Source organism: Cutaneotrichosporon cavernicola, assembly GCF_030864355.1.
Source record: "Cutaneotrichosporon cavernicola HIS019 DNA, chromosome: 2".
Classification (NCBI taxonomy): Eukaryota; Fungi; Basidiomycota; class Tremellomycetes; order Trichosporonales; family Trichosporonaceae; genus Cutaneotrichosporon; species Cutaneotrichosporon cavernicola.
Genome location: NC_083394.1, coordinates 101,730 through 124,881, shown reverse-complemented (window position 1 = coordinate 124,881; position 23,152 = coordinate 101,730). Strand labels below are relative to the sequence as shown.

Below are 23,152 nucleotides of genomic sequence, written 5' to 3'. Positions count from 1 at the left end.
ATACATTAGATGAAGGGGAGTGGAATGATGTAGGCCGACGGTAACCGCGGAACCGGCCCGATCGTTCCGGCCAACGTCATCTGTTCTAAATGCTGAATATTGGACCCATCATGCGTTATAACCTCTACATGGGAAGGTTGCGTTCTTAGGAAGGATGTCTTCACGGAACGATGTCAGCATGGGTTGTCATGGGTTCATGGCCGGGACGATCGTTGGTCGTCATCGACTCCTCTACAGTGCAGAATCTCAACGCCTAGTCAAGTACCAGTTAAGTTTAATTAAAGTGGTTGGTTAGCAAGGTGTGCCAGCTGTCAAGTCCTGTAGCTCTTTACCGCAGTTTGAGTCAGATGTGTACCTTGAGCCTTTGCACTTCTGCACACTCCACGATGCACAGACTGTTGTGACTGCGGTGCAATCCACTTGTGTTGCATGCGAACAACCTTTATACCAAATCTCACTATACCGCTATAACCCATCCGCATTGTCCTTCCCATGCTTACAACATCCCAAAACCCCACCCCGCACAGCCGTGCTTACACTCCCCGCTTAGATCTGGTAGAAGAAGCCCTCGGCATCCTCAATGAGGCCTTCGCCACGCTTGGCCTTCTTGTTCTTCATGGTCATCCAAGCCATCATGGCGAGCGCGCCAAGCGCGGTGGCAGCGTTGAGGCCCATGATGGTGAAGACACCAGTGGGGTAGCTCTGCTTAGCCTCCCTCTGGAAGAAGAGAGTCGAGCCGAGGATACCGCCAATACCGCCGAAAGCAACAGTAAGGGCCGAGCAGAAAGCGCGCTTGGACTGAGCACGGATGGAGACGGCCTGCCATGAGAGGATGAGGGGGACGTTCGAGTTGCCGCCACCGGTAGCGATGAAGAGGCCGGCGAAACGAGCACCGCGCTGGGCAGCGGGCAGCTGGCTGTACATGGCGGTGCCAACGATGATGCAGATGGCATTGAAGATGATCATGTTGCCGCGCATCTTGGGGATACGGTCGGCGATACCGCCGCAGATGACGCCGGGAATGATGGCGTAGACGTACGTGCTTTAGGGGCGTCAGTAATAAGAACTCAGAAGCACAAAGACTGCGAGACTCACGGAGTACCGAGAAGCATCGACTCGACGTTGTTAAAGCCCATGATAGTGAGAATGCGGGGCATGAAGTAGGCGAGGGCGTACGAGCTCGTAGTGGTGCTCATGAACGCAAAGGCAAAGTACCACGACTTGAGTTCGCACGAATACTGCTTAATCTTGGCCCAAGTGAGCGGGTCGGGGATAGAGTCGGCACGGTCGCGCTCGATGCGGGTCATGACAATCTCACGCTCGCGCTCGGTGAGGAAGTGGGCCTTGGAAGGAACGTCGACGAGGAAGATGTAGGCCAGGATGGCGATGAGGATGGTGACGATACCGTACAGAATGAACATCCACTGCCAACCAGACAAGCCGGCGCGCCCGTCAAGGTGAGCAAAGCCGAAACCGATGACCTTGGCAAACGACGAGCCGAGGGCCGAGGTAACGTAGAAGACAACGTTGCGGAAAGCGAGCTCCTTGCGCGGGTACCAGCACGAGATGAGGAATGCGGCACCGGGGAAGAGGGCCGACTCGAAAACACCAAGGATGACGCGGAGGGCAGCGAGAGTCTGCCAGTTCTGGGCAAAGCCCATGCCGAGCATGACCAGTCCCCATAGGAAGACAGCAGAGCCGAGCCAGAGGCGAGCGCCAAAGGCGCGGAGACCAAACTGCGAAGGAAGCTCGAAGACAATGTAGGGAGCGAAGAAGACGACGGTAATGATCGAATAGCGGTTGTTGGTACCGCCAGTGCCGAGCTCCTTGTCAAACTTGTCGTTGTTTGCAGTACGCGCTACCGAGAGGTTGGTACGGTCGATGAGCGAGATGGCGTACATGAGGACGAGCATGGGGATGAGACGCCAGTCGACCTTGCGGGTGACGCGCTTGACCTCGTCGGGGTCGAAACCCTCATCAATGTCGACACCGAGCTTCCTCTCTGTCTCGTCGTACTTGACCGAGTCGCTCGAGGATCTCACAGCCTGCTCGACATGGGTGGGGTCCTGCTTCTCTTCGTACTTTGGTACTTCGTTGATACCAGACATGCTTTGCTGCTGGGTGTGTCGGTTGGTGGTTGAGGAGACCTCTGTCATTTGTCTCACGTCGGCTTCTTATACAACTCGAAGTAGGACCAACCGGTACAGGCATTCGTGTCCTGCCGTGACCTGTGTAGTCTACTAGATACCGCCAATTCCGCAGCCCCGCATGCGGAGTAGGCGGGCGGCCCTGGTGTGGCAATCAGCATCTCTATCCCTGATGGTGGCGTTCTGATTGAAGAAGTGGTGTTGTCTGACAGGGGCTTGTTGAAAGCGGGAGGCAAAAAGGTTGGGTGAGTTTGGTGGGCTGCACCGAATTTCCCTGTTGGCGCGTTCGGAAGCAGGCCCTCATCTCGAATCAGGTGCTTTACCCCGCTTCCGCCATCCAAACATCTGCCACATCTGCCCCGCTTGCGACGATGGGCTCTCTTGGGAAGTTCAGAGGCTGGGCCATGGCCATATCAGGGGTTAGTGCCCCAACAATCTTATCGGGAAACTGTGGCCTGTAGCATCCTGGCGGCACGCACCGCTTGGTTCACTGGAGAGCGCGGCTCTCTCAAACTATCACATCAAATTATCACACCCAGCTTTGAGCAAGGACGTAGACTCCGAACTTGAGTCATAGCAGACTGGTGCAGACCCCCGCAATCCCCCTCCTGCCCACGAGTCCTGCCAGGAGTCTTGGCGTGCGCCGCAGAATATCGGCATAGCCGCTCCAACGAGTGTTCATTCTGGTCTGTACTGGGGAGCTGCGCAGGATATCGGCATTGGCGCTCCAACCGGTGTTCATTCTGGTCTGTACTGTGAAGCTGCACCGGGCAAACATGGGGAAATGATAACCGAGGTCTGACTGATTCTTACGCTGGCAGGGGACACAGTTATGGGCACACTTTTGGCAGAAACGAGTAAGAGAGGACAAGGAGAGCTTGGGTAATCTTGGGTTGACGCTCTGCGATCACCAGGGCCAATTTGTGAAGCCAGGGATGTGGCAGATGGTATGCTTGGCATACCCAATGGCCGAGACGACCCCTAACCACCTGCCCTCCTGCCCTCCTGCCCTACTGCGCTCTCCAGTCCGGAGTCTGTGCCCACTCCCTAGATCTTGATGGGTTGCCAAGACAGTTCTATAGGGATCTCCGGGGTCATTCGCGGAGTTCGGAGTCCGGGGCCACTTTTACCGCCAACCACTATTAAAAAGAGTTAGCGGTGCCCACCGCTTGCCCATTTTTCTGTATCCGGATTGGTTGCCCACCTGGGCCCACCTGGGGCCCACCTGGGCCCCACCTGTCCTTACCCTTGATTGATCAGGACAAGGTGGAGAAGATAGGCCCTTCATAGATGATCAGTTCTGAGTAGTATCAGCTGACGTGAGACAGTGTGTGGGTGCGGGTGGAGGCAATTGAAGCGGGTTCCAAAAGGGCTCGGTTCGGATGCAGTGGATGCTGGCGTGTCTGGCGTGTTGCTTTTCTCGCGTTTGGCAGTCGCCAGAAATGGACTGCCAAGAATGTGAGGTATGCTGACCACATTGAAGGGGCGGAGATACGGATGTATGACGCCATTCGGTTGTTTGGTCCCGAACATGACCGGTCTTCACATCCTACGAATGAACTGGTTGGCGCATTTTCTGATCTCTAATGCGTTCTTGGATATGGTCGCCAACAACTATTCCCACTTTCGTGTTGCGCGACTGCACGACTCACCGCTCTTGTAAATGTTACCTCAGTACTTGCACAGAACCGTACATACAGTACAAGACTCTGACGTAAAGTGAAACATAACACCAACACCGGCCAAGAACGCCGCCACGTGATGGCCTAGTGGGAACGGGATCGTGATGGCGGGGTCGCCATGCATGTGAGTCACTGGCATATTGGTATATTCCGACGTTAATCCGTTAATTATCATGGCCGTGACAGTTCTAAAGTATTCTCACACTCTCCTCACAGGTGGTGCGACACGACTGCTGGCCTGCTTGGAACGCGAAAAGGGCCTGGTTTTCCGGGTTTACCTAATTGCATGGTACCTTAGAACCCCTCCGATACTCTATTGGAGGAAACCGTCCCAGTTAAACTACCACCTAGTCATCAATCCCTGTCACTAAATGAGAATGTAAGCTCATAAAAACTTCTAATGGTCTTTCATCGCCCTAACTTTCACCTAGTATAATTAAAACTAAACTTTATATTAAAGTTAGTTCCTGATATATATATGGATATATCCATTTGTATCAAATCCAAGCTCAGCCCCCGCTGACTGTTCGAGTGGAATGTTGATCCCGCAACCGCCACTAAGTTCTGCCCCACTCTGTTGCGTCATCTGAGGCTGCCCCACTCTGTCGATTCTGTCGATCGGCTATCTCTCCACCATTCTACATTCCGCGTTCTTGATGTTGCTCTCATCATCGCCACATTCCTCATTGCTCCCAACCATTCTTGCCCTCACTCTCGCCCTCCTTGACCTTTTCACACGCACATGATTTGGGTATAACAGCCATCAACTCCTTCAACTCCTCGCCCTCCATACTGGGAAAGGGAGCGTGTGCGGCGATGGGGCAACGTGTGATGAACGAGGTGATGGGGGCAGGCGCGTCTCCTGGCGTCGTGGTCTTCGCGGCACAGAATGATCTGAGGGGCGCTTCTTGAGCGTGTCGCCGTGGCGTTCCCTTCCGTCACTACTGGAGTTCTGATCCGTCCTTTGTATCCCGGCAGCCTCACCCTCCTTCCCCGTCTGGGGGGCTCGAGGACGTGACCGTATGGCATTGCAACTCGCCTCTGCTTCTTGGCTGTCTCTGTTCCGCACGCTGTGACGTGGCCATGGACTGTTGTGGTAAGACATGTGGCGGCCACTGCCACTCCTGCAGGACTCTCACAATGGCGGTGACTGTGAAGACGACGGAACGGTCTCCCAGCGAGGCTCCCAAGGCCGATGTCCACGTCGTCCGTACGAAACACGCTGAGCACGCGTGCGGTGCTTTCGTACCGAGCTGCGGTCACCCTTGCAGCTACGCCTGCGGTTCCGACCACAAGCACTCCACGACTACCTGCATCGCGCCTTGTCATCGTGTCTGTGACCACGGCTCATGCCCTTCTTCGTGCAACCAGCCGTGCGCGCCTTGTGAGTGTCCCGAGCCAGTTGACGATAAGCTGATCGCGCAGGCGCGGAGACTTGCACCTGGGGGTGCGAGCATCATCAATGTGCGATGCCGTGTGGAATGGTGAGTGAGACACGCCGGAACGAAGCTAATGCAGCCTTGCGACCGCCTCCCGTGTGACCAACTGTGCCAGAAGACTCTGCTGTGTGGTCACCCGTGCCCGTCGCGTATGTCTTTGTGTGTCGATTTCACCAACGTCAGTGTGCGGCGAGCCCTGCAACACACAGGTGTGCACAACCTGTGCTACATCTGAGCAGCTGGAGCAGATGGTTGACCTCATCATGCAGTCCACCCTCCGTGACACGCTCAATGACGACCCAGGCGTCCGGTTCGTCACTCTGAATTGCGGTCACATCTTCACCATTGAGACCCTCGACGGACACATGGACCTCAACTCATACTACCAAAACGTTTGTGGAAAGTGGTGCGGCCTTCTCACCCCAACCGGATACCAGAAACGCAAGACCTGTCCGTCGTGTCGTGCTTCGATTTCGTCCCCCCGCTACAGCCGCGCAACGAAGCGGGCTCTCCTCGATCTTCAGGAGCAGGTCGCCGTAATCCGCTTCGCCGCTGTCCTCCAGGCCCACTCCACGACTCTGGTCGCCATCAAAGAGGAGGGTACCAGGGCCGACGTCAAGAAGATCCTCAACCAGGTGTTCCCCTCGCCCGTGACCAAGTTTAAGGGAAAGCGGATGGTCGCTGAGCTTGGCACATTCACTGACAAGATAATCCACTGTATCAGCGTCAAGGCTTTCATGGGCAACAAAAGCAACATGTTTGGCATCTCCGGTGTACTCGGTAACGCTTGGCGCAAGGTCGCACAGCGCCACCTCGACCTCTACGCTGGCCTCGCTAAGCTCGTCAACCAGGACGGCATGCCGCACAGCGTGGCATACCAGGGTGCGATCTCGTCTATTTACTTCAAAGAGCTTGACATTGCGAGGGAATCCTCTCCCTCGGCGACTCGTGATCCCAAGAAGGCAGCGCTTCTCATGGCCCGGCGCCGTGTTGGCGCGCCTCCCCCACAGGGTCAGGCTGTGTTCAGCGTGGGGGCGCTCGCTCTCACCATCGAAGTGCGCCTCAAGATGTTCCGTGTCGCTCTCTCCTTTGTTGACCATTTGTGGAACGGTGAGGGCGTCAGAGGCTTCAAGGGTCGGGACGACCCCAAGCATGAGCATGAGGCCATCACGGCCTCCCGGAAGGGCGCAGTCTCTTTCCCGCGTCTTGCAACTGGCCTGTTACTATCTTGCATCCGTGATGCCCAGGTCATGATCGGTCGCGCCTCAAAGTCGGAACTCCCCCGCCTCGTTCTCCAAGGTCACTTCCTCTGGCTCGACGTCGCCTTCAACTTGACACGGTACAAGTCACTCTGGGCTCTACGCCAGCTACCTGGCGAGGCTGCTGCGACCATGCGTACCGGCCTGGTGCACCGCTCTGTTGAAGAGCGTGCACACTGTAAAACGCGATTCCTCAAGGCCGTCGGCGTCCTTTCCGTTGAGCAGAAGAAGAACGAGCCTTTCCTCGCCGAGGCTGAGAAGATTCGAGGGCTGGCCGAGAAGATTGTGGACGACTGAGTGGAGTTTGAGCACCAGCTGCAACGGAACGCAGAGTTATCGCTCGAAGAGAAGCGAGAGGTTCTGCGCACAGTCCTGACCCGCGGCAATTATGGTGACAACCATAACTCGGCGGTGCTAATGGCAGGCATGACTGGCAATATCTACCAGTGCCGGAACGGCCACCCTTACATCATCAGCGAGGTGAGTTGAGCGAGAGGCCAAGCTTATCACCAGTGTGGCCACGCGGTGGAGGAGGCAACCTGCAACGAGTGCGGGGAGCGCGTTGGAGGGGGCGGCTACCAGCTCCGCGGAGATAACCGCCCTGACACCGAGCTGGAGGAGGTCGCCCGCAGTCTCGACCATCCTGGGGCCCAGCCTGTGGACCCGTTTGTCGCGCGCTGGTGAGAGTAGTAAGGGAGCAGGGGGCTGGCGAGATCTGGCAGATGAACAATGTGTGGGGTAGACGATTCATCTTCGCTGATTCCAATTCGTTGCGATTTCTAACTGTGTAAACATACGAGCTGGTGATGGGTTGGAAAACTACACATTACAACCGCTTCTTTCCCACCGTCAATCGAGCTCGATCCTCAGCCCCGTCAAGCATGCGGATCATGATAGCCGCTGGCGCCGCGAAGCCGAGAGTGACGAGCGCGCCGTGGACGAGGTAGTCGGCCGGCGGAGGCAGCTGGGCGATGTAGTACATGGGCGACGCCCATGGACTAAGGTTGAGGAAGAGGACAAGGCATACCACCAGTGGCCCCTTGATGGTCACGTCACGGCGAGCAAAGAGGACGGCAGCCAGGACGAGGCATGCGGCGCTGAACGCGCCCTCCATCACCCAAGCGCCGGTGAGATACCGTCCCCACCAACCCCAACCATAGTGCTCCAGCGAGTAGGGATACGCGGCGAGGTCGAGGTTGTGGAACGGCAAGTCGCAGAGCCAGTGGCTAAAGCTAGCGACGAAGGCCACCAACCCGACAGTGGAGGCAGTGGTAGCTGGCGGAGCCGGGCGGGTGGCGAAGTAGAGTCCCCAGATGAGAGAGAGGACCAACGCCATTGCCAGACTGTGGTCCCAGTCAATAAAGACTAGGTCGAAATAGAGGTATGGTCCGGCGTTGAGGTTGGGTGCGACGTGGTTGATCCCGACAATGGTGAAGATACCGTCGATAAGGTCGAGGACTGCGATGCCGTAGATGATTGGCGCAGAGGGCACGGCGGGAAAGAGCGCCTTGAGGAGCAAGCCAGTCGCAAAGTGCCCGACGTACATGATGAGTGATGGTGTGAGTCCTCAAGCAATGCTGGCCGAGTTGTTATATGTTGTCCAAGTGTCAACATGTTAACAGATGGTGACCGACGGCTGATGTGCGCCCAGGCCGACGGTGCGGTGTGACCGTCGGCCTTGGGAGACTTCGACCTCCAGGTGTTTCATGTGATTGCTCACCCCTTCATCTTGAACTCGATGCGTCGCTGACCTCTTTCTACACTCTCACTTTTGCTGACTTGTGAGCTCGCTGACCTCTTTATACACTCTCACTGTGAGCTCGCTGGGTGTGATGACGTCTCGGACTGCCCACCTCGCATTCGGGGATGGCCGGGACGGCCGTGCCTGGTGCAAGCGAACACATCCGACGCCGTGCTGATACTGACCGCGCATGACATGTTCAGGAGGAGGATGGCCCCGAGAGGTTGGCGTCGTAGGACAAGCGGCAGTCAAGCGACAACCAGACGGAGTGACCGCAGCCGACTTGACCACTCCCACATCTCACCAGCCCACCCCCCACTCACGAACCCACCGCCCACTCACAAACTCACCGCCCACCGTTCCTGTTGAATTAGATCCACGACGCAGCTCCATTCGGCAGTGGGATGAGCATGTGACCACTGACACTAGCTGGGAGCTGGGAGCGCGCTCCACGGACAAGATATATGGCGCGCTAGTCTTTACCGACTCGGACTCCCTCCCCATTCTCAACCCCACTCCCACTCCATCCAGCTGCCATCATGCTTGAGGACGAGAAGAAGGCATCCGACATGGGTCATGTCGAGGTGCATCAAGTCCTTCGAAAAGACTCGATTCACGTCGCCGGCGAGGGCGATAAGGAGCTTTTGCGTGAGGACGAGTTTACCGACAAGGAATACCACCGCCTACGCTGGAAGGTAGATCTGATCATCATGGTGTGTTAGATCCAAACATGGAACATGGAACTGACACCAGCCACTACTTATGATCCTGTATGGTCTCCAGTATGCCGACAAGACGAGTCTGAGTCGCGGCGTCATCTTCGGTCTCAAGGAGGACACGGGTCTCGGGGATGCAGAGTATCCGAACCTCACGACGTTCTTCTACATGAGTTATGCGGTCGCGCAGTATCCGATGGCGTGGGTTTTGCAACGGTTCCCAATTGGACGTGCGTTGGGAACTTGTGTGATTATCTGGGGAGGGCTGGTTATCGCCCTCGCTGGGTGCAACAATTACGCTTCGCTCGCGGTCGTGCGCGTCCTCCTCGGATGGTTCGAGTCGGTCGTCACTCCAGGTTTCGCCATCTTTACCGCGTCGTGGTACCTCCGTCGCGAGCAGACGTTGCGTCAGAGCATGTATTATGCCATGAGTGAGTAAATACCCTACCACACCACCTCGTCTCATGCAGCCACGCTCACCCCAGACTCGTGCTTCGCAATGATCTTTGGCGTCGGCATCTATTACCTTGCTCTCAACGCTCAGCGGAATGGCGGATTGGCTGCGTGGCGCGTCATCAACGTGTTCCTCGGCGGCCTGACAATTGGCATGGGCATAATCTTTGTCATCATGGGCGGCGGTCCGGACGAAGTCTGGTGGCTCAGCAAGCGGGAGAAACGGATGGCTAAGGCGCGTATCGTCTCGAACGCGACTGGGGGAGGCGAACAACACCCTTGGCGATGGGAACAGGTACGCGAGTGCTTCCGCGACCCCCAGTGGTGGTTGTAAGTCTTGTCTACCACTGAGCCCTCTGACAATCAGTAGCGTGGGCTTCAACCTTCTCGGGTGTGTGTATAATGGCGCCCTGACGACGTTTGACTCACTCATTTACGAGAGTTTTGGGTTCACCAACCTCGAGGTCATCCTGTTCAGCATGCCGACGTACGGTCTGACCTTTGTGATGATCATCACAATGGGATTTCTGGTATACAAGTGGCCGCGCCTACGCTTCCCTATTGCGCTGGTATCGCAGACGATTGTGGCGTTCGTGCTCTTATTTGTTGGCCTCGCAAACGTCGGCAAATGGGCCAAATGGGCAGTCTTCATGTGGTCGCTCATGGACACGATCGCGTCCTTTGTCATGGCGTGGCCCATCATCTCCGTCAATGTCGCTGGCCGTACGAAGAAATCCTTCTTCGGCGCCTCCTCCCTCGTCTCGTACTGTATTGGTAACCTCGTCGGTGCCCAGATTATGCGCCCCAACGATGCGCCACGATATACAAAGGGTCTCACAGCTGCAGCGGTTATTCTTATTGGTAACATTGTGCTCACCGCCAACTGGTGGTGGTACTATGTTCGGGAGAACCGCAAACGACGCGCTGAGAACGAGGGCATGTCGGACGAGGAGATTACCAAGCAGAGCGAGATTAACGGTCTGATGGACCTCACCGACCGCCAGAACCGCCAGTTCTTGTACCTGTGCTAGGTAGGGGGGCGTTGTGAACAGTAGTATCGATGCACAACCCGTAGTGGCGCAAAGCTCCCGACCCTGTTCCAGTCAGGCTCCTTGAAACTCGGCAGCGTCGGCCAGCGGTCCTCAAAATTCCTGCGGGGTAACCATTCCAGCATTCCTCGGGGTGAAGACTCTTTGTCCCTGCACCAGGCAACACCTTGGCCACTTCCGAGACGGATATGCCCGACGTGCGCACATCTCACCACATGATTGTGCCAGATTCAACTCTGGGCCGCTCGGGCCGGTAATCGTAGAAACATAGACAAAGCTCACCCAGGAGATTGGCGAAGGGGGATCAAGGGTTTCTTATTCATCAATCTTGGTGGTGAGCACACCTCAAGTCGATCTAAATTAATTTAGCAGATACTGCGGGCCCCGAGGATGCGGAGATTTTCAGACCCCTGACCATAGGATGTGAATGGCGCCGAGTGGCGTGTTGGGGTTCTATGCATGACTTTGTTGTTTCATGCAGCCGCGACAATTGAATTGATTTGAATTGATAGGGAACACAACATTAGTGATACAGGGCCGTCCTTTTGAACAGCCAAGGGAAAAATGCAAGTTTTGTCATAAGAATCTATCGAGCGCAATCTATTTGTATTCGTTTCGAGGACCAGCTCGTTGTGAGGACTGTTACGAGGACCAGCTCGTGGCGAGGACTGTTACGAGGACCAGCTCGTGGTGAGGACTGTTACGAGGACCAGCTCGTGGCGAGGATTGTTACGAGGACCAGCTCGTGGTGAGGACTGTTACGAGGACCAGCTCGTGGTGAGGACCCGCCTCGGGAGGGGAGTAGGACCAGCCTGGGGAACAAGACGTTGCCGGTGTGGCGTGTGGTGCGTTTGTGGCGTGTGGGGCGTTTGGGGCGTTGGGTGCCTCACAGAGGCGATGGGGGTAAAATGTACAAGTTTGTGGAAAGAGGCGATGGGGGCAAAATTCACAAGTCTGTGGAGATGATTACTTGGGAACGACGGCGTCCTGCTGAGCACCGTTGGCAAAGCCGTAACCCTTGTTGTAGACGGGGTAGCCGTAGCGTTCATCGTTGTTCATGTTGACGGTGTTGCCGCTGGCCATCCAGGTGATGATGGGCTTCTTGGGGCCCTTGACACACTGGGACGAGTCCTTGGAGCACTCGACGGGGTTCTGGCCAGCACCGACCTTGTTGTTGTTGTTAACGCCACCCGAGACCTTGCAGCGGAAGAGGGTGTTGAAGATCTCGAAACCGTAGCCCTCACCCTGGGGCTGGCCAGCAGGGGCCGGGGGGTTACGCGTGTTGAGGGCGGTGTGCAGCCAGTTCCAGGTGCACAGGCATCCCTCGGGCGGGCACTCTGGCATGCCCGAAGGAATGTTGAAGGTGATGACACGCTCCCAGACCGCGCGGTATTGAACCGAGACAACGGTGAAGTCGGACCCCTTGACGTTCTTGGCGTCCGAGGTGTAGGCAATGGCAAGAGCCGCACCGCCGAGCTTGCTAATGTCGGGCTGCTTGTTGAACCAGTTGACGGTGTGAAGAGGATACTCGTCGGTACAGGCGTAGGGGGGAAGAGGGTTGGTCATGCCAGGGTGGCGGAACGAAGTGTAGGCGCGGTTGCACGAGACTTCGAAGCGAGTGGCGCCACCAGTCGGGAGGTCGAGGAACTGACCGGGCGCGGGAGGGTAGTCGCGCAGACCGTTACTGACCCAGAAGTTCTCGGAAGGCTTGGCCGACAGGCGGATGGGCGTAACGGGGCGGTTGTTGTTGTAGTTGGGCGCCGGGCCCGCAGTCTTGTAGGGGTAGTTGGACTGGTTGGGGTAGTCGAAACCGAACATGGACGGGTGCCAACCCGAGATGTGGGCGTCGGCAGCCATCGCAAGGACGGTAGCGGCAGCGAGGGTGGTGAAGGCGACCATTTTGAAGATTGAGAAAGAAGTAGAGAGAGGTAGAGGCAGAGGTAGAGGCAGAGGTAGAGGTAGAGAGTAGAGAGTAGAGAGAAGAGGAGTGAGAAGAAGAGCTGGTTGCTGATGTCTTTCCAAGTCGCCAGGCTGCCCGTTTATATAGACAAAAGAGATGGAGACACATCACTGATGGACTTTGATTTTCTCACTTTGCACAGAAAAGTGTTCACGCATCGGAACAGCGTCGAGCACTCGGATATCGACTATCTTGCACTTCCGACCGGAGACGATCTAGTTGCGCCGGCCATAGATGACAAGAGTGGTGTAAAACTCAACGCAAGTGTCCGCATGACATGACCCTGCTTGCGACGCCACGGCACCATCGGTAATGACGAGGGCTAGTGGCGTCCGGAATAATCCTCCAAAGGCGGTTCTGGGTCCAAATACGTCCAGAGTGGTGAGCATGTGCTGTTCGAATTCTTCTCTGCGCGCGAACCTAACCTTGCGAGTAGTATAAGCGATTGCTAGCGCGTTGCATCATACAGTGGCGGTGGCGTAAGATACAGTTTTCCAAGGCACCGGGGATTTGAGATTGGGCTCGCACCCGCTATCGGGCAGATTTGATAGTTGTTCCAGCAGCAGTAAGAGATTTGCGAGGTGGTGAAAGTAGTAAGAGATTTACGAGGTGTTGAAAAAAGTTGGGATAATTATGATCAAGTAGTCGTAAGAAACCTTGTTGAAACCTGAAAGCGCCTCTTGATCTTCCTGAAAGGGGACTCCTCGTTCAGGGAAAGGTTTGTAGGGGACCCAGGATTGAGAAACAAGTTGAGGAACGGAGCTTGTTTCAACTTCCCAATCACTTGCCTCTGCTCTCAAGCTTGTCTCTAAGCTTGAGAGCAGTTAGGCTCAAGCTACTTTCCAGTATGCTGTATTCTGGTGTTGCGCTGACTCACCGATCAAACTTGCCAGACGCCGTTTGGAGAGAATACAAAGTTCTTGAACGAGGCAGATAACGGCGCACCAAAGCCGCACGACGTCAGCAGTACTATCCTAACTGGACTCCGGGTACCTTGTAAGCCGTCCAAATTTTCTGGAGTGAGTACCCGTACAGTTCCAGAGAAGTGCATGAGGTCAGCCACGGAAATCTACCAGTCCAGCGACGCCGAACCGGCACGTCAGACGGGCATGTCCGATCCACCAGACTAGATACCGTAATAGTCTTCATGCCGTAACAAGCCGCTGGTACAAAGGACCAAAATACCCCACTGCCACCCCGCCTTTACTGCCACTGCAACTGCGCCATTGGCGTCTCAAGATCTGTGGCAGGCTCTGACCACGACAACGAGCGCGGGCTGTGTGAGGGTATCACACTCACGTTCCAAAATGTTCGTTGGTGGTTGGCTGCTCTGATCATTTTCTGGGTTTGTCTAGATAGACGGAGATGACCGGTATGACGATGTACAATGTACGACGCGCTTGTGTCCTGCAGGATACAGTGATTACAGTGATTCCCTGTGAGATATGCTTCAAGTTGTACGATCAGACCATGTCACGGGGGTCAGGGTGGGGAGGGGGGATGGGTTGCCGTGCTTTGCCGTGCCAGAGAGCGGCGAGTTCGGCATCGGACCGATCTTGGAACCAGATCGCATCTCTGGAGCTTGATTGCTCTTCTGGGTGGAGCGTTAGGTTTACAAGTTTCTTAAACTGGAAAATGGGTCAAAAGTACACTAGACAGAGTTTACTAAAGCTGCTTCTGTGCCTTCGAAGGATCTACCAGAAAAGTTTGTTTGGGATATACGTTGCGTATCGTGTCCGCACTATACACGTCACAGTTGCCAGTTGCCAGTCCAACGGCACAAGTGCTGGGCCAAGCCTGCTCCAAGTCTGCTCCAAGTCTGCTCCAGATGTACTCGTTTGGCCAATTGGTCATCTCACAAAGTCCCTGTACCACCACGACAACCTCATTTTCATGTGTTGTGCGCGTAACGCAGTTCCCTAGTGCTAATGACATTGACCTGAACGTGACTGGTGGACACCATTTTGGAGGTAGGGCATGGATGTCACTGGAATCATGTTGAGCGAGGTACGCCAAGGCACCGGACGAGTAAGGCAAGCTTGACACTTGTCGCATTCACTTTGAGATGAGAGGCAGGCACGATTCCGACTCGTTCGAGGATCGAGGAGCATTTGAATAATCCACTCATATTCGATTGGGACGCAGACCTCTGTCAACTGTAATCCACTCGGCCCATTTGCCGCTCCATTGGAAAGTGGACTCGGATTACAAATGGGTATCCTGCACAGTCGACGTGACGTGAAACAAGCGCACAATCACACTTAACCTTATCGCGCCCTGGGTGGATGACGCGTTGAGGAGTTTCAGCGGGTTAGACGGTTCGAGAATTTCGCCGTGTCCGAGGTGCCTCTCCCAATCCCAATGCCAATCCCAATCCCCGGATGCAATGCAGTGGCAAAATCTGATGGTGTAGAGTTTGGGGTCATTTACAGCCGGAGCTGGATCTTGCCACTGTGTCCGTCTGGCGTTGGAGCAATGCGCAGTCATGTCAGCAACTGTGATGACGTATCGCCGTTCAATCTCGGTTGCGGATGTTCAGGATGAGATGCTGGATATGGCTGTAGCGTACAGAGATAGATCCAGATCCAGAGAGCCCAACAGTTGAATCTAGATAGCCGGTCACACACCAGGCTGGGTAAAGGAGATCACAGCCCACGAGCTCCAAGGAGAACATAATTTCAAACATATCGAGTCAGCTAGTAGACTGCGCAGGGGCCAGTGGCAGTACGGCACTCATGCTTCAGTACCAGTACTACCGCTGGCGAGAATTTTGGGACCCCACCGGGCATCGATGGACGCACGTATACCTTTGTGGCCACGCCCCAGGTCATGAACAAGATGCATGTCCTGTCTACATGACTCTAGCAATGTCATCGGCCAGCCGCTGAATGTATGGGTTTTGGCCAGCGCGGAAGAGTGTGATCTGAGCTAGGAGCTGCGCGAGCGTCTCTCGCCCAGTCATAGTCATATCAGGGCCAGACACAGGCGCGTCGAGGATGGACGGCTCGAGCACTGCCATCTCGACAATCGTACGGCCAATGTGCCACAGCTTCTCGCACCACATGAGGCCGTTGTACTCTGCTCCGCGAGGCGAGAGGCCCCGGTACATGGCGAGCGTCGTGTTCCCCAGCGCAATGGCATACAGTGGGGAGAGCTCCCAAGCCACTTCCTCGCCTTGGGCCTCCTGTTCCTCTCGGCTTCGGACAAAGCCATGGGCGACACTGAGCTCAAAGACGCGGTTCTTAAGCCACTTCTGGTTCATGAGCAGGTCGGCTCGCTGGCCCTCGGTGAGGGCGCGGCTTGGGTCTGTGGGGTTTGCCGTTACGTCCTCGCCATTTGGTCCAAATACGTCGTCCAGGTCGTGCTGGAGCTGCACAACGGCCTCGCGGGTGAGACCACACGTACCCGGCTCATGCCCTGGCCCGGCATTCCAGCAGTTGATGACGCGCGTGTCGATGAGCGAGAAGACGCGGAGGAGGAGTGAGAGGCCGCGCACAGCTCGCTCGTGGGGTGCCTGTGGGTCCGCTGCTCCCCTCTTGAGCGCCGCGTCTCGCCATTCTGTAGAAGGTCGATGCCGCTTGAGCGAGTACGCACTGCAGTGAGCTTTGACCTGAAACAACACGTACCGCTCGCAGACTGTCAGTAGCCCTATCAGGCGGGTACGGCGCATGCGCTCCTCGGCATCAATCTCGTCAGGTGTGCCGATCAAGCGCTCCTGCTGAGTGACCATGCACTCGGCGACTGATATCAGTTTGGATCCGGCAATCTTCAACAGTCAACTTACGTGTAAGTGACTCGCGGAGGCGGAACCAGCCTGCGTCATAGTCGCCGAGTCCGAAGAAACACAGGAAGAGAAGGAAGCTGCTGAGCACGGCGTCGATGCCAACACCGGCACCGGAACCTGCCGTCCCTTTGAGGCGGCACGCGAGGTCCAGCAGCTCCCGTGCGCGGAACACTCGCGTGCTTTCAAAGGCCTCGCGTGCCTCGACGGCGTGAAGCAGCACGTTGGCAGCCATGGCAACAAGAAGCGCGGCAAAGTCTGGCGCAGTGTCATGGTCGCCTCGCTGCGTTCGCGCATCAACGTATGCGTACGGCAGCAGTGTAACAATGTACACGTTGCGCGAGTAAAACGTGGGCACGAGGTCGAGGACTGCCGAGAGCGTTGTTGCATCCAGGAGCTTGTTACTCGTGTTCGATGGTGGCACAATGTCTGGGATCCCGTGGGCTGCCAGACTCAGCGGGGGTAAGAACCAGGTACCAATGTCGAAGCCAAAGCCGAAGCCGCTGTTGTCGCCAAAGAGCTGTGTGAGCGCGTCGTCGGCGCTAGATGAAAACACAGTGCCGCTGTCCAGGCCAGTTTGGTTCGGCGGAAGCGATAAGGCTGACCAAGCCAGCGGCGCGGATACTGGTGTTGTGGAGGAGACGGATGGGATGGAGCTGGGCACAGACGGCGACGTCGAGCAAACTCGAACCACCTCTGACGCCTCGCGGTCGCGTTTTCGCTTTCCACTACTGTCAGTCATGTCCGGTGGACGTCCGGCTGCGTTCCAACGACCTGGTGCGCTAGCTCGATGTTCTGTGCTCTCCGAGTACGCCCGGTTCAATGAGACTCACGGCTCAGGCCCTTTGCGCATCAGCGGCCGGTTATATGTACATGCCCTATCTCCGCACCGTGTACATGGTTGTTGTCCATCGCACTACTGCCATCAGCTCCATACAGCCAAAGAGTCGGGCGACGGACCTTTGCTCGTCGGCGGTGGCACTGGTCGCAGGCACGGGCTTTGCCTGGTAACCGTACTGGTTTCTCATCTGGGGGCATGGTGATTGGGATTGGTAGTGGCAGTGGTAGTTGAAGGAGTAGAAGACGTAAACAGAGATGTTGAAAGTATTAAAAGTGGAGAGGAGATGTTGGAAGGGTTGGAAGGGGAGGAAGGCGAGGGAAGGAGGAGGTTAGCGCCTCCAGGATGGCATGTCGGATCGAATCAGCCGATCAACCAATCACAATCAAACTAACCACATTCATCGGATATCACCGAAAGCCGGAGTCAACCTTTCACTTTCATCACTTGCCACATCTCATCTGCTTCTCCTTCAATCTTTGCATGCTGATCTGTCGAGGTTTGAACGCATTCACGCAACCCCAAAGGCGGTAGCGACGAGGTAGGTTGCGGAAGAAGAAGATGGAGTCGTTGTGGGAGTGTGATAATTCGCAATTCCTCGGATCTGTCATCTCCAAACAACGTTGTTTGTTCTTGGCGCCCTTTACGCGTCATTGTCAAGCCTCAAGCCTCTCACAAAGCCACCCTACCCGGCCAGTCACCGAATGGTCAACTGGCTTTGGGTACGTTGTTCGCCGTTCGTCGTTCGTCGCTCGCACTCACATGAGCTTGCTTCCACACCGACGCACAGTCCGTCTTATACTGACCAGCGTTCAAGGCCGATAACGCGGGAGGGATCGGATCGCGTTGATGCTTCTACCGTCCCTGGGCGTCGAACATCGCCATGTTCGTCACCTGGGCACGCGTGCGTGTTAGTGGGATAGACTGGTCGGCAAGGAAGGGCACATTGGGGCACGAGCGTCGTGCCGCGGCGTTGGCATGGGCCGCCCTCTCTAACTTTGCTCACGTCGCTCACCGCTGACCACTGATGTGCCAGATCCTCAAACATGACTGGGTGCTCATCCTGGTGGGTGAGGCTGGCCAGGCTGGAACAGGCAGCGTCAAAGGCATGCACCCACACCCGAGGGCTTCTCCCGATTATGAGCCTGGATGAGGCGTGAGGCGCAAAGAGTCGGCGGTGACTATGTGCGGGGCAGTACACACTGCTCTACACCCTCGTCCCTCCGGCCTTCCAACGCCACCTTTCCCACTTCCTTATCATCTTACCCCCTTCCCATTCTCTTCTCGCTCATCCATCCTCTCCATTGTTCTTCACTTGACCTCTCCACCTACTCAGACACCCGCAGCATCAACATGACAATGGACGACCCCCACCAGACGCTTGAGGACTGCATGCAGGCCGAGTCGTTCATGCATAAGCATGGCATGCTCCCCGAGCCTGGCACCGACGCTTACGGGTGCGTTACTCTCTTTGGTCCATTGGCGGAACTAATCCCAGCTCGGGCGTGTACGCGTGCAAGTCCTGCCTTTCGACCAAGTCGCGTTGCCTTGTTCCGGCCCTTGCTCATATTGGGCATAAGCGCTTCCGCACGCACGCTTGCCTTCGTTGCGATGGGTGCGGGTGCAGTCTCGAGGGCCTGGTCATGAGCGAGACGTCCACTGGTGGACTTTACCTCGAGCAGCCAGAGGACATGGGAACGACCATGAAGCAGGTCGGCGGACACGTGTCCGTGCGCACCACTACCACCACGACGTCTGCTTCAGGTCACACCTCCACGTCTGCCTCGGCCCACACTCACGACGGTGAGAAGCTCGGTGGCAGCCTCCGCCGTCCGCGGAAGCTTGTCCGCTCCTGCGGCGCGACTCCAGGCATCCGCTCCAAGTCGCCGAGCCAGACGTCACGTGCTGGCTCGCCACCTATTCAGCTGCCTACGCCGCGCAACTCGTCGCCAAGCCACACGGGCTCGAGCGAGGGTGCCGTCTCGGCGCTTGTGAACTCGTCGCCACCCAGCACCAGCACGGCGCTGCAGTTCAATGGTGACGTCGTCCTGGCCACTGCGTGAGTCCTTTGTCCGCGTCGCTTACTAACCGAAGCCTTGCGCCTGCTCTGAGTGTCGGTGATGGCCTCGTCACCACGTTCATGTCCAAGCACGAGACCAAGCACGTGACGAATACCGACCTCAGTCCGCCACCGGCTCCACCCACAGCTCTGGCCTCGTTCGCCACGAGTATCCACATTGCCAAGCGCCGCCGCGTTTCATCGCTCGCCCTCGGTCCAAACCTGAGCACCGTCTCGCGCGGATACAACTCGGAGGAGTACACTGAAGCTGTCAACACCGCTCGCGCCGAGATGCGTTCTGCCGAGGCCGTTCTCGAGGCCTCTGTGGCCCATCTCGCGAACGCGCAGTACATCTCGAGAGTGGCGATCGAGGCTTCGGATCGCAACGAGGCCGAAGTTGAGCGCATTGAGGCGGAGCGGCAGGATGCCATCGCTCGCACGGCCGCTTGCGACGTTGCCCTCGTGACGCTCCGCGCTGACGGCGCGATCAAGAAGCTTGCGCGCGAGGAGGCCGCGGCTGTTGTCATCACGAGCCAGGAGAACGTCACCGTCGTCGAGGCCCAGGTGGAGGAGCGCCGCGAGGCTTACCGCCGCGTTGTGCACGGCTTTAGCTTTATCGTCGAGTAGACGGTCATCAAGATCCGCCCACTTTGGCCACCTTGTTTACGTCATTTCACCCTTGACTCAATCCAGTTGCAGCACAAACATATGCATAGAGCCGTTTCTACACAACGTAACAGCGTCACCACTTGACCCATATTCTCAATATTAGACTACTCACATATCCTCGAAAGCCAGGCGAGCCATATCAATAACGATGAGCGCGTACACGCGCACCTCTCCCGTGCTCTTGAAGAAACCGACAAAAGTCTCGGGGTAGCGGCCTTCGGCATTCTCGCCGTCCTCAATCGCCTCCTCAAGCAGCCACTCGGCCATGTTCTCGCGTCCAGCTGGCGGGTAGTCTGGGGAGAACAGCTGGACGGACACGGGGAGGGGACGGTTGGGTCCGGGATTGCCAGCTGGGAGCTCGGCGACGAACTCGCGCCAACGGTAAGTCTGCTGGTTCATCCAGGTTATCGTGAGGTGCAGATGGGAGGTGGAGCATTTGGCGGTGGATGTGACTGGGGTATACGAGGAAGACGTGGCGTGGTGGAGCAGCGGGGTACGGTCATCGGGTCGCAGCCCCGGGTCGACGCTGAGGGTGAGAGACCCGTACTGTTGTTAGCTGGGTGTCAATACTGAGCTCACGGAGGGGATGATCCATTTCGGCTGGGGTGGAGTGATCTCACGCATGCGCTTGAGAGTGTAATGCGTAACAGGAGCTATCTGGGACGGGCCGGGGCGCGTGCTCGTGGAAGCGTTACCAGTGCGGGAGGGACCGGCCATGTCGCTGGCATTGTTGGGGATGGGTTGAGGGCTGGAGGATGACAACATCAGTATAGGTTCGTCCGGGCCCTCAATGGCAGCTATATTCGGCGAAGATGGGAGATAATTGTACGCCTCGCCGCCAGGAAAGGCACTGTACGACTGGGGCATGCTCATTCGGCTGGAGGAACGGGATCCAGGCGCATGACGGGGAGTACCGTGGGGTATGCGAGAGGTACGAGAGGTACTGGCGATCTCAGAGGCTGGAACAGCGTGCGCAAGCTGGTCGTGTCCTGGGCTGACGGCAGCTGATGTATGCTCCGGCGGGACCGACGAGTACGACGCGGTGGGTCGGTGTCCCCGGCTGGTGCTTGCTGAAGCGTTTTCAAAGTCGGGAAGGAAAGTCAGGTCGGGTGCCGAGGTACTGGGACCCGCCTGGCGACGACGCTTTCGAACCCCGCCGCTGATGAGAGCCAGTTGGCTGATGTCGAACGTCGGCGTCGAGGGACTAGGGTTATTGGATTCTGCCCATGTGCCCTCGTAGTACCGGTACATGCTCCTGCTATTTGGGGCTGAGGGGATGGGTGTACGGTACACGCGGTTGGGAGTCTTGGGTGGAGACGTAACCGGCTCAAGAGGAGGAGGAGGTGGTGCCATGGGAAGAATTGGAAGAGGCGGAAGAGGGGGAACGGGTGCGTTGACCGCCCTGGTGTTGACTGGAAGAGGTGGGCTGCGGATTGCCAGCTGGGTGTTCATGTCGATTGGGCGGAGGTCGACGAAGTGCGAGGGTGGGGGGTCTGGGATCATCAGCGCCAGTCCTGTAAGGACGGTGAGGAGGTTCAGGCCGCGAAGCGTGTTGGTGAGCAGCGGCGAGACACTTAGCCCAGCGTTGTCGAGCTCAAAGATAGCAGTGGCTGGACCGCTGGTGACGACGAGGTATGTGAGGCGGTGGGAGTGCATCGTGAAGAGGAGCTGAGGTCAGCTTAAGGAGAACATCGAAGCTCACCTCGGCAATCACATCACATAGTTCCTGGCTATGCGCGTACGGTTTGGTGTGGATGCTTCCGGCGCGGCGCTGGATTGTGATCGAGCTGTTACCTAGAGTGGCCAGGAGGCGAACCCAGCCTGTATCAGCGCCAGAGTTCGTCCAGATAAGTAACCCTCTTGCTTTTGGGAGGAGATGGAGGTCGGGCCAATCGCGCATGGCGGCCCACTGCGTTCGTTTGGCCTTGGGTACCCAACGAGTGCCGAGGAAGCGATTGGCGAGGGTCACAACCTCTGCCACCACCGCTTTGGTTGTGGCGTGATCTGATCCTTCACCAGAACGGAGGTCAGACGTGAGGCTCGCGATTGAATCGTCCCACCGGCGAAGGAAAGGGACGTCAAGCTGCGCGGGACGGGGGAAAGACCGCGGTGTGTTAACCTCCAGTGCCCTGTTGATCGCGGGAAGGATCATGTGGTCGACCTTGAGGTGAACGTCACCTTGGCGGAGGATGAAGTCTGCCGCCTTGCGGGTCTGCTGTGACGTCTGGAATGGGGGAGGGGGCCGATTGTGCTGTGCATCGTTGAAACGAAAGGTCAGGCGAGGGAGGGCATAGAGGAGGTCGGTTGGACGCCCATTCCGAGGATTAGGAGCTGGCGACCATTGGTGCTGGGCACTCGGCATTGTTGGTGTCGGTGTCGGTTGGGTTGGTGTCGGTGTCGGTTGGGTTGGTGGGGAGAGAGGAAATGGAGGAGGGGCTTAAGTGGTGCTGGACGGAAGGCATGATGGCCACAAAGGATGGTAAAGGAGGGGAAGATGGGGATGAGTGATGGTGTGTGAGTGATGAGAAGATGTGACCTTTGGGAGCATGCGAGGTTGTTTCGCAGCTGTACCGTGTGTTCCACAGTGTTTTGCTGCACTGTCCGATGAGTGCGGGTCAGTATTCTGTTTATCTCGAGTGAGCGATAGGTACCTGGCTTGCGATAACCACGTGCAGGTCGATCCTGACCATATGCTTGATCTCAGACTGCAGCCATTCATCAATTGCGTTCCTGCCTGCAGCTTCCAGAATTTTGGAAATAGCTAGGGTGGGCTAACAGAGAACACCTGTTGTTAAGGGAGCAGTCTTGCGTCCCGGTCCGCACAACTCTGCACGGTTAGGCAAAACATGCCTTTCCACCTCGGCACCAGTTGACGCCACGCCATTTGCCTCAGGGGTTAGATCTGGATCTGGGCTGGGCATGATGGATGACAAATGGGCGTCAGTTTGCCCCACGGTACAGAGGTGGGCGAGCCGAGTGGGCGGTTACTCTGTGTGACGAGGCGTAGTCATAACAAGTGTTGGCGAGGGGAGCGAGGGGCTTCCGGCATGAGGCCAATCTAACGCCTTGGATGGTCCCCACATTCCCATCGACCACACACTTCCCCCACTCTGTGGCGCTCGCCCACATTGGCTGCTGTCAGAGGCACTTGAGATGCATATGCAACTTTGGCAGCGTGTTCTGCTTCCGAGAACTTGGAACGTGGCCGACGACGCCACCATACCGTCAACATTATTGTTCCGGGTCGCAGCTGCGAGCTAAAACTTTCATGTGCCTGTCGTCTGCATCATTACTCCTTTGACATGTCTGTAGTGTGAAAGATGTATCCACTACCCTGCTGTGACTGTAGTGCAAGGCAC

The 23,152-nt window shown here is 56.8% G+C and overlaps 8 protein-coding genes across 8 annotated transcripts; 3 read left to right on the top strand and 5 right to left on the bottom strand.

Moving 5' to 3' along the window:
* Nucleotides 1-546: 546 nt before the first annotated feature.
* Nucleotides 547-2,108, bottom strand: CcaverHIS019_0200460 (uncharacterized protein; the record flags this gene model as incomplete). Its single annotated transcript, XM_060597015.1, has 2 exons — nt 547-1,042; nt 1,096-2,108. The coding sequence occupies 2 exons, from the start codon at nt 2,106-2,108 to the stop codon at nt 547-549; spliced, it is 1,509 nt and encodes a 502-aa protein (XP_060453950.1).
* A 2,861-nt stretch (nt 2,109-4,969) lies between these two features.
* CcaverHIS019_0200450 (uncharacterized protein) lies at nt 4,970-6,824 on the top strand (the record flags this gene model as incomplete). The annotated part of the gene is made up of 5 exons (XM_060597014.1): nt 4,970-5,066; nt 5,101-5,213; nt 5,255-5,313; nt 5,348-5,417; nt 5,508-6,824. 5 exons carry the CDS (start codon nt 4,970-4,972, stop codon nt 6,822-6,824), a joined length of 1,656 nt encoding a protein of 551 aa, XP_060453949.1.
* Nucleotides 6,825-7,353: 529 nt separating this feature from the next.
* On the bottom strand, nt 7,354-8,073 carry CcaverHIS019_0200440 (uncharacterized protein; the record flags this gene model as incomplete). Its single annotated transcript, XM_060597013.1, has 1 exon — nt 7,354-8,073. One exon carries the CDS (start codon nt 8,071-8,073, stop codon nt 7,354-7,356), a length of 720 nt encoding a protein of 239 aa, XP_060453948.1.
* A 734-nt stretch (nt 8,074-8,807) lies between these two features.
* Nucleotides 8,808-10,468, top strand: CcaverHIS019_0200430 (uncharacterized protein; the record flags this gene model as incomplete). Its single annotated transcript, XM_060597010.1, has 4 exons — nt 8,808-8,981; nt 9,022-9,415; nt 9,470-9,767; nt 9,805-10,468. 4 exons carry the CDS (start codon nt 8,808-8,810, stop codon nt 10,466-10,468), a joined length of 1,530 nt encoding a protein of 509 aa, XP_060453947.1.
* A 984-nt stretch (nt 10,469-11,452) lies between these two features.
* CcaverHIS019_0200420 (uncharacterized protein) lies at nt 11,453-12,385 on the bottom strand (the record flags this gene model as incomplete). Its single annotated transcript, XM_060597009.1, has 1 exon — nt 11,453-12,385. One exon carries the CDS (start codon nt 12,383-12,385, stop codon nt 11,453-11,455), a length of 933 nt encoding a protein of 310 aa, XP_060453946.1.
* A 2,912-nt stretch (nt 12,386-15,297) lies between these two features.
* On the bottom strand, nt 15,298-17,255 carry CcaverHIS019_0200410 (uncharacterized protein; the record flags this gene model as incomplete). The annotated part of the gene is made up of 6 exons (XM_060597008.1): nt 15,298-16,039; nt 16,073-16,187; nt 16,231-16,955; nt 17,061-17,070; nt 17,118-17,143; nt 17,188-17,255. 6 exons carry the CDS (start codon nt 17,253-17,255, stop codon nt 15,298-15,300), a joined length of 1,686 nt encoding a protein of 561 aa, XP_060453945.1.
* A 1,169-nt stretch (nt 17,256-18,424) lies between these two features.
* Nucleotides 18,425-19,751, top strand: CcaverHIS019_0200400 (uncharacterized protein; the record flags this gene model as incomplete). Its single annotated transcript, XM_060597007.1, has 3 exons — nt 18,425-18,522; nt 18,564-19,124; nt 19,160-19,751. The coding sequence occupies 3 exons, from the start codon at nt 18,425-18,427 to the stop codon at nt 19,749-19,751; spliced, it is 1,251 nt and encodes a 416-aa protein (XP_060453944.1).
* Nucleotides 19,752-19,901: 150 nt separating this feature from the next.
* Nucleotides 19,902-22,155, bottom strand: CcaverHIS019_0200390 (uncharacterized protein; the record flags this gene model as incomplete). Its single annotated transcript, XM_060597006.1, has 3 exons — nt 19,902-20,339; nt 20,373-21,461; nt 21,496-22,155. The coding sequence occupies 3 exons, from the start codon at nt 22,153-22,155 to the stop codon at nt 19,902-19,904; spliced, it is 2,187 nt and encodes a 728-aa protein (XP_060453943.1).
* Nucleotides 22,156-23,152: the final 997 nt, after the last annotated feature.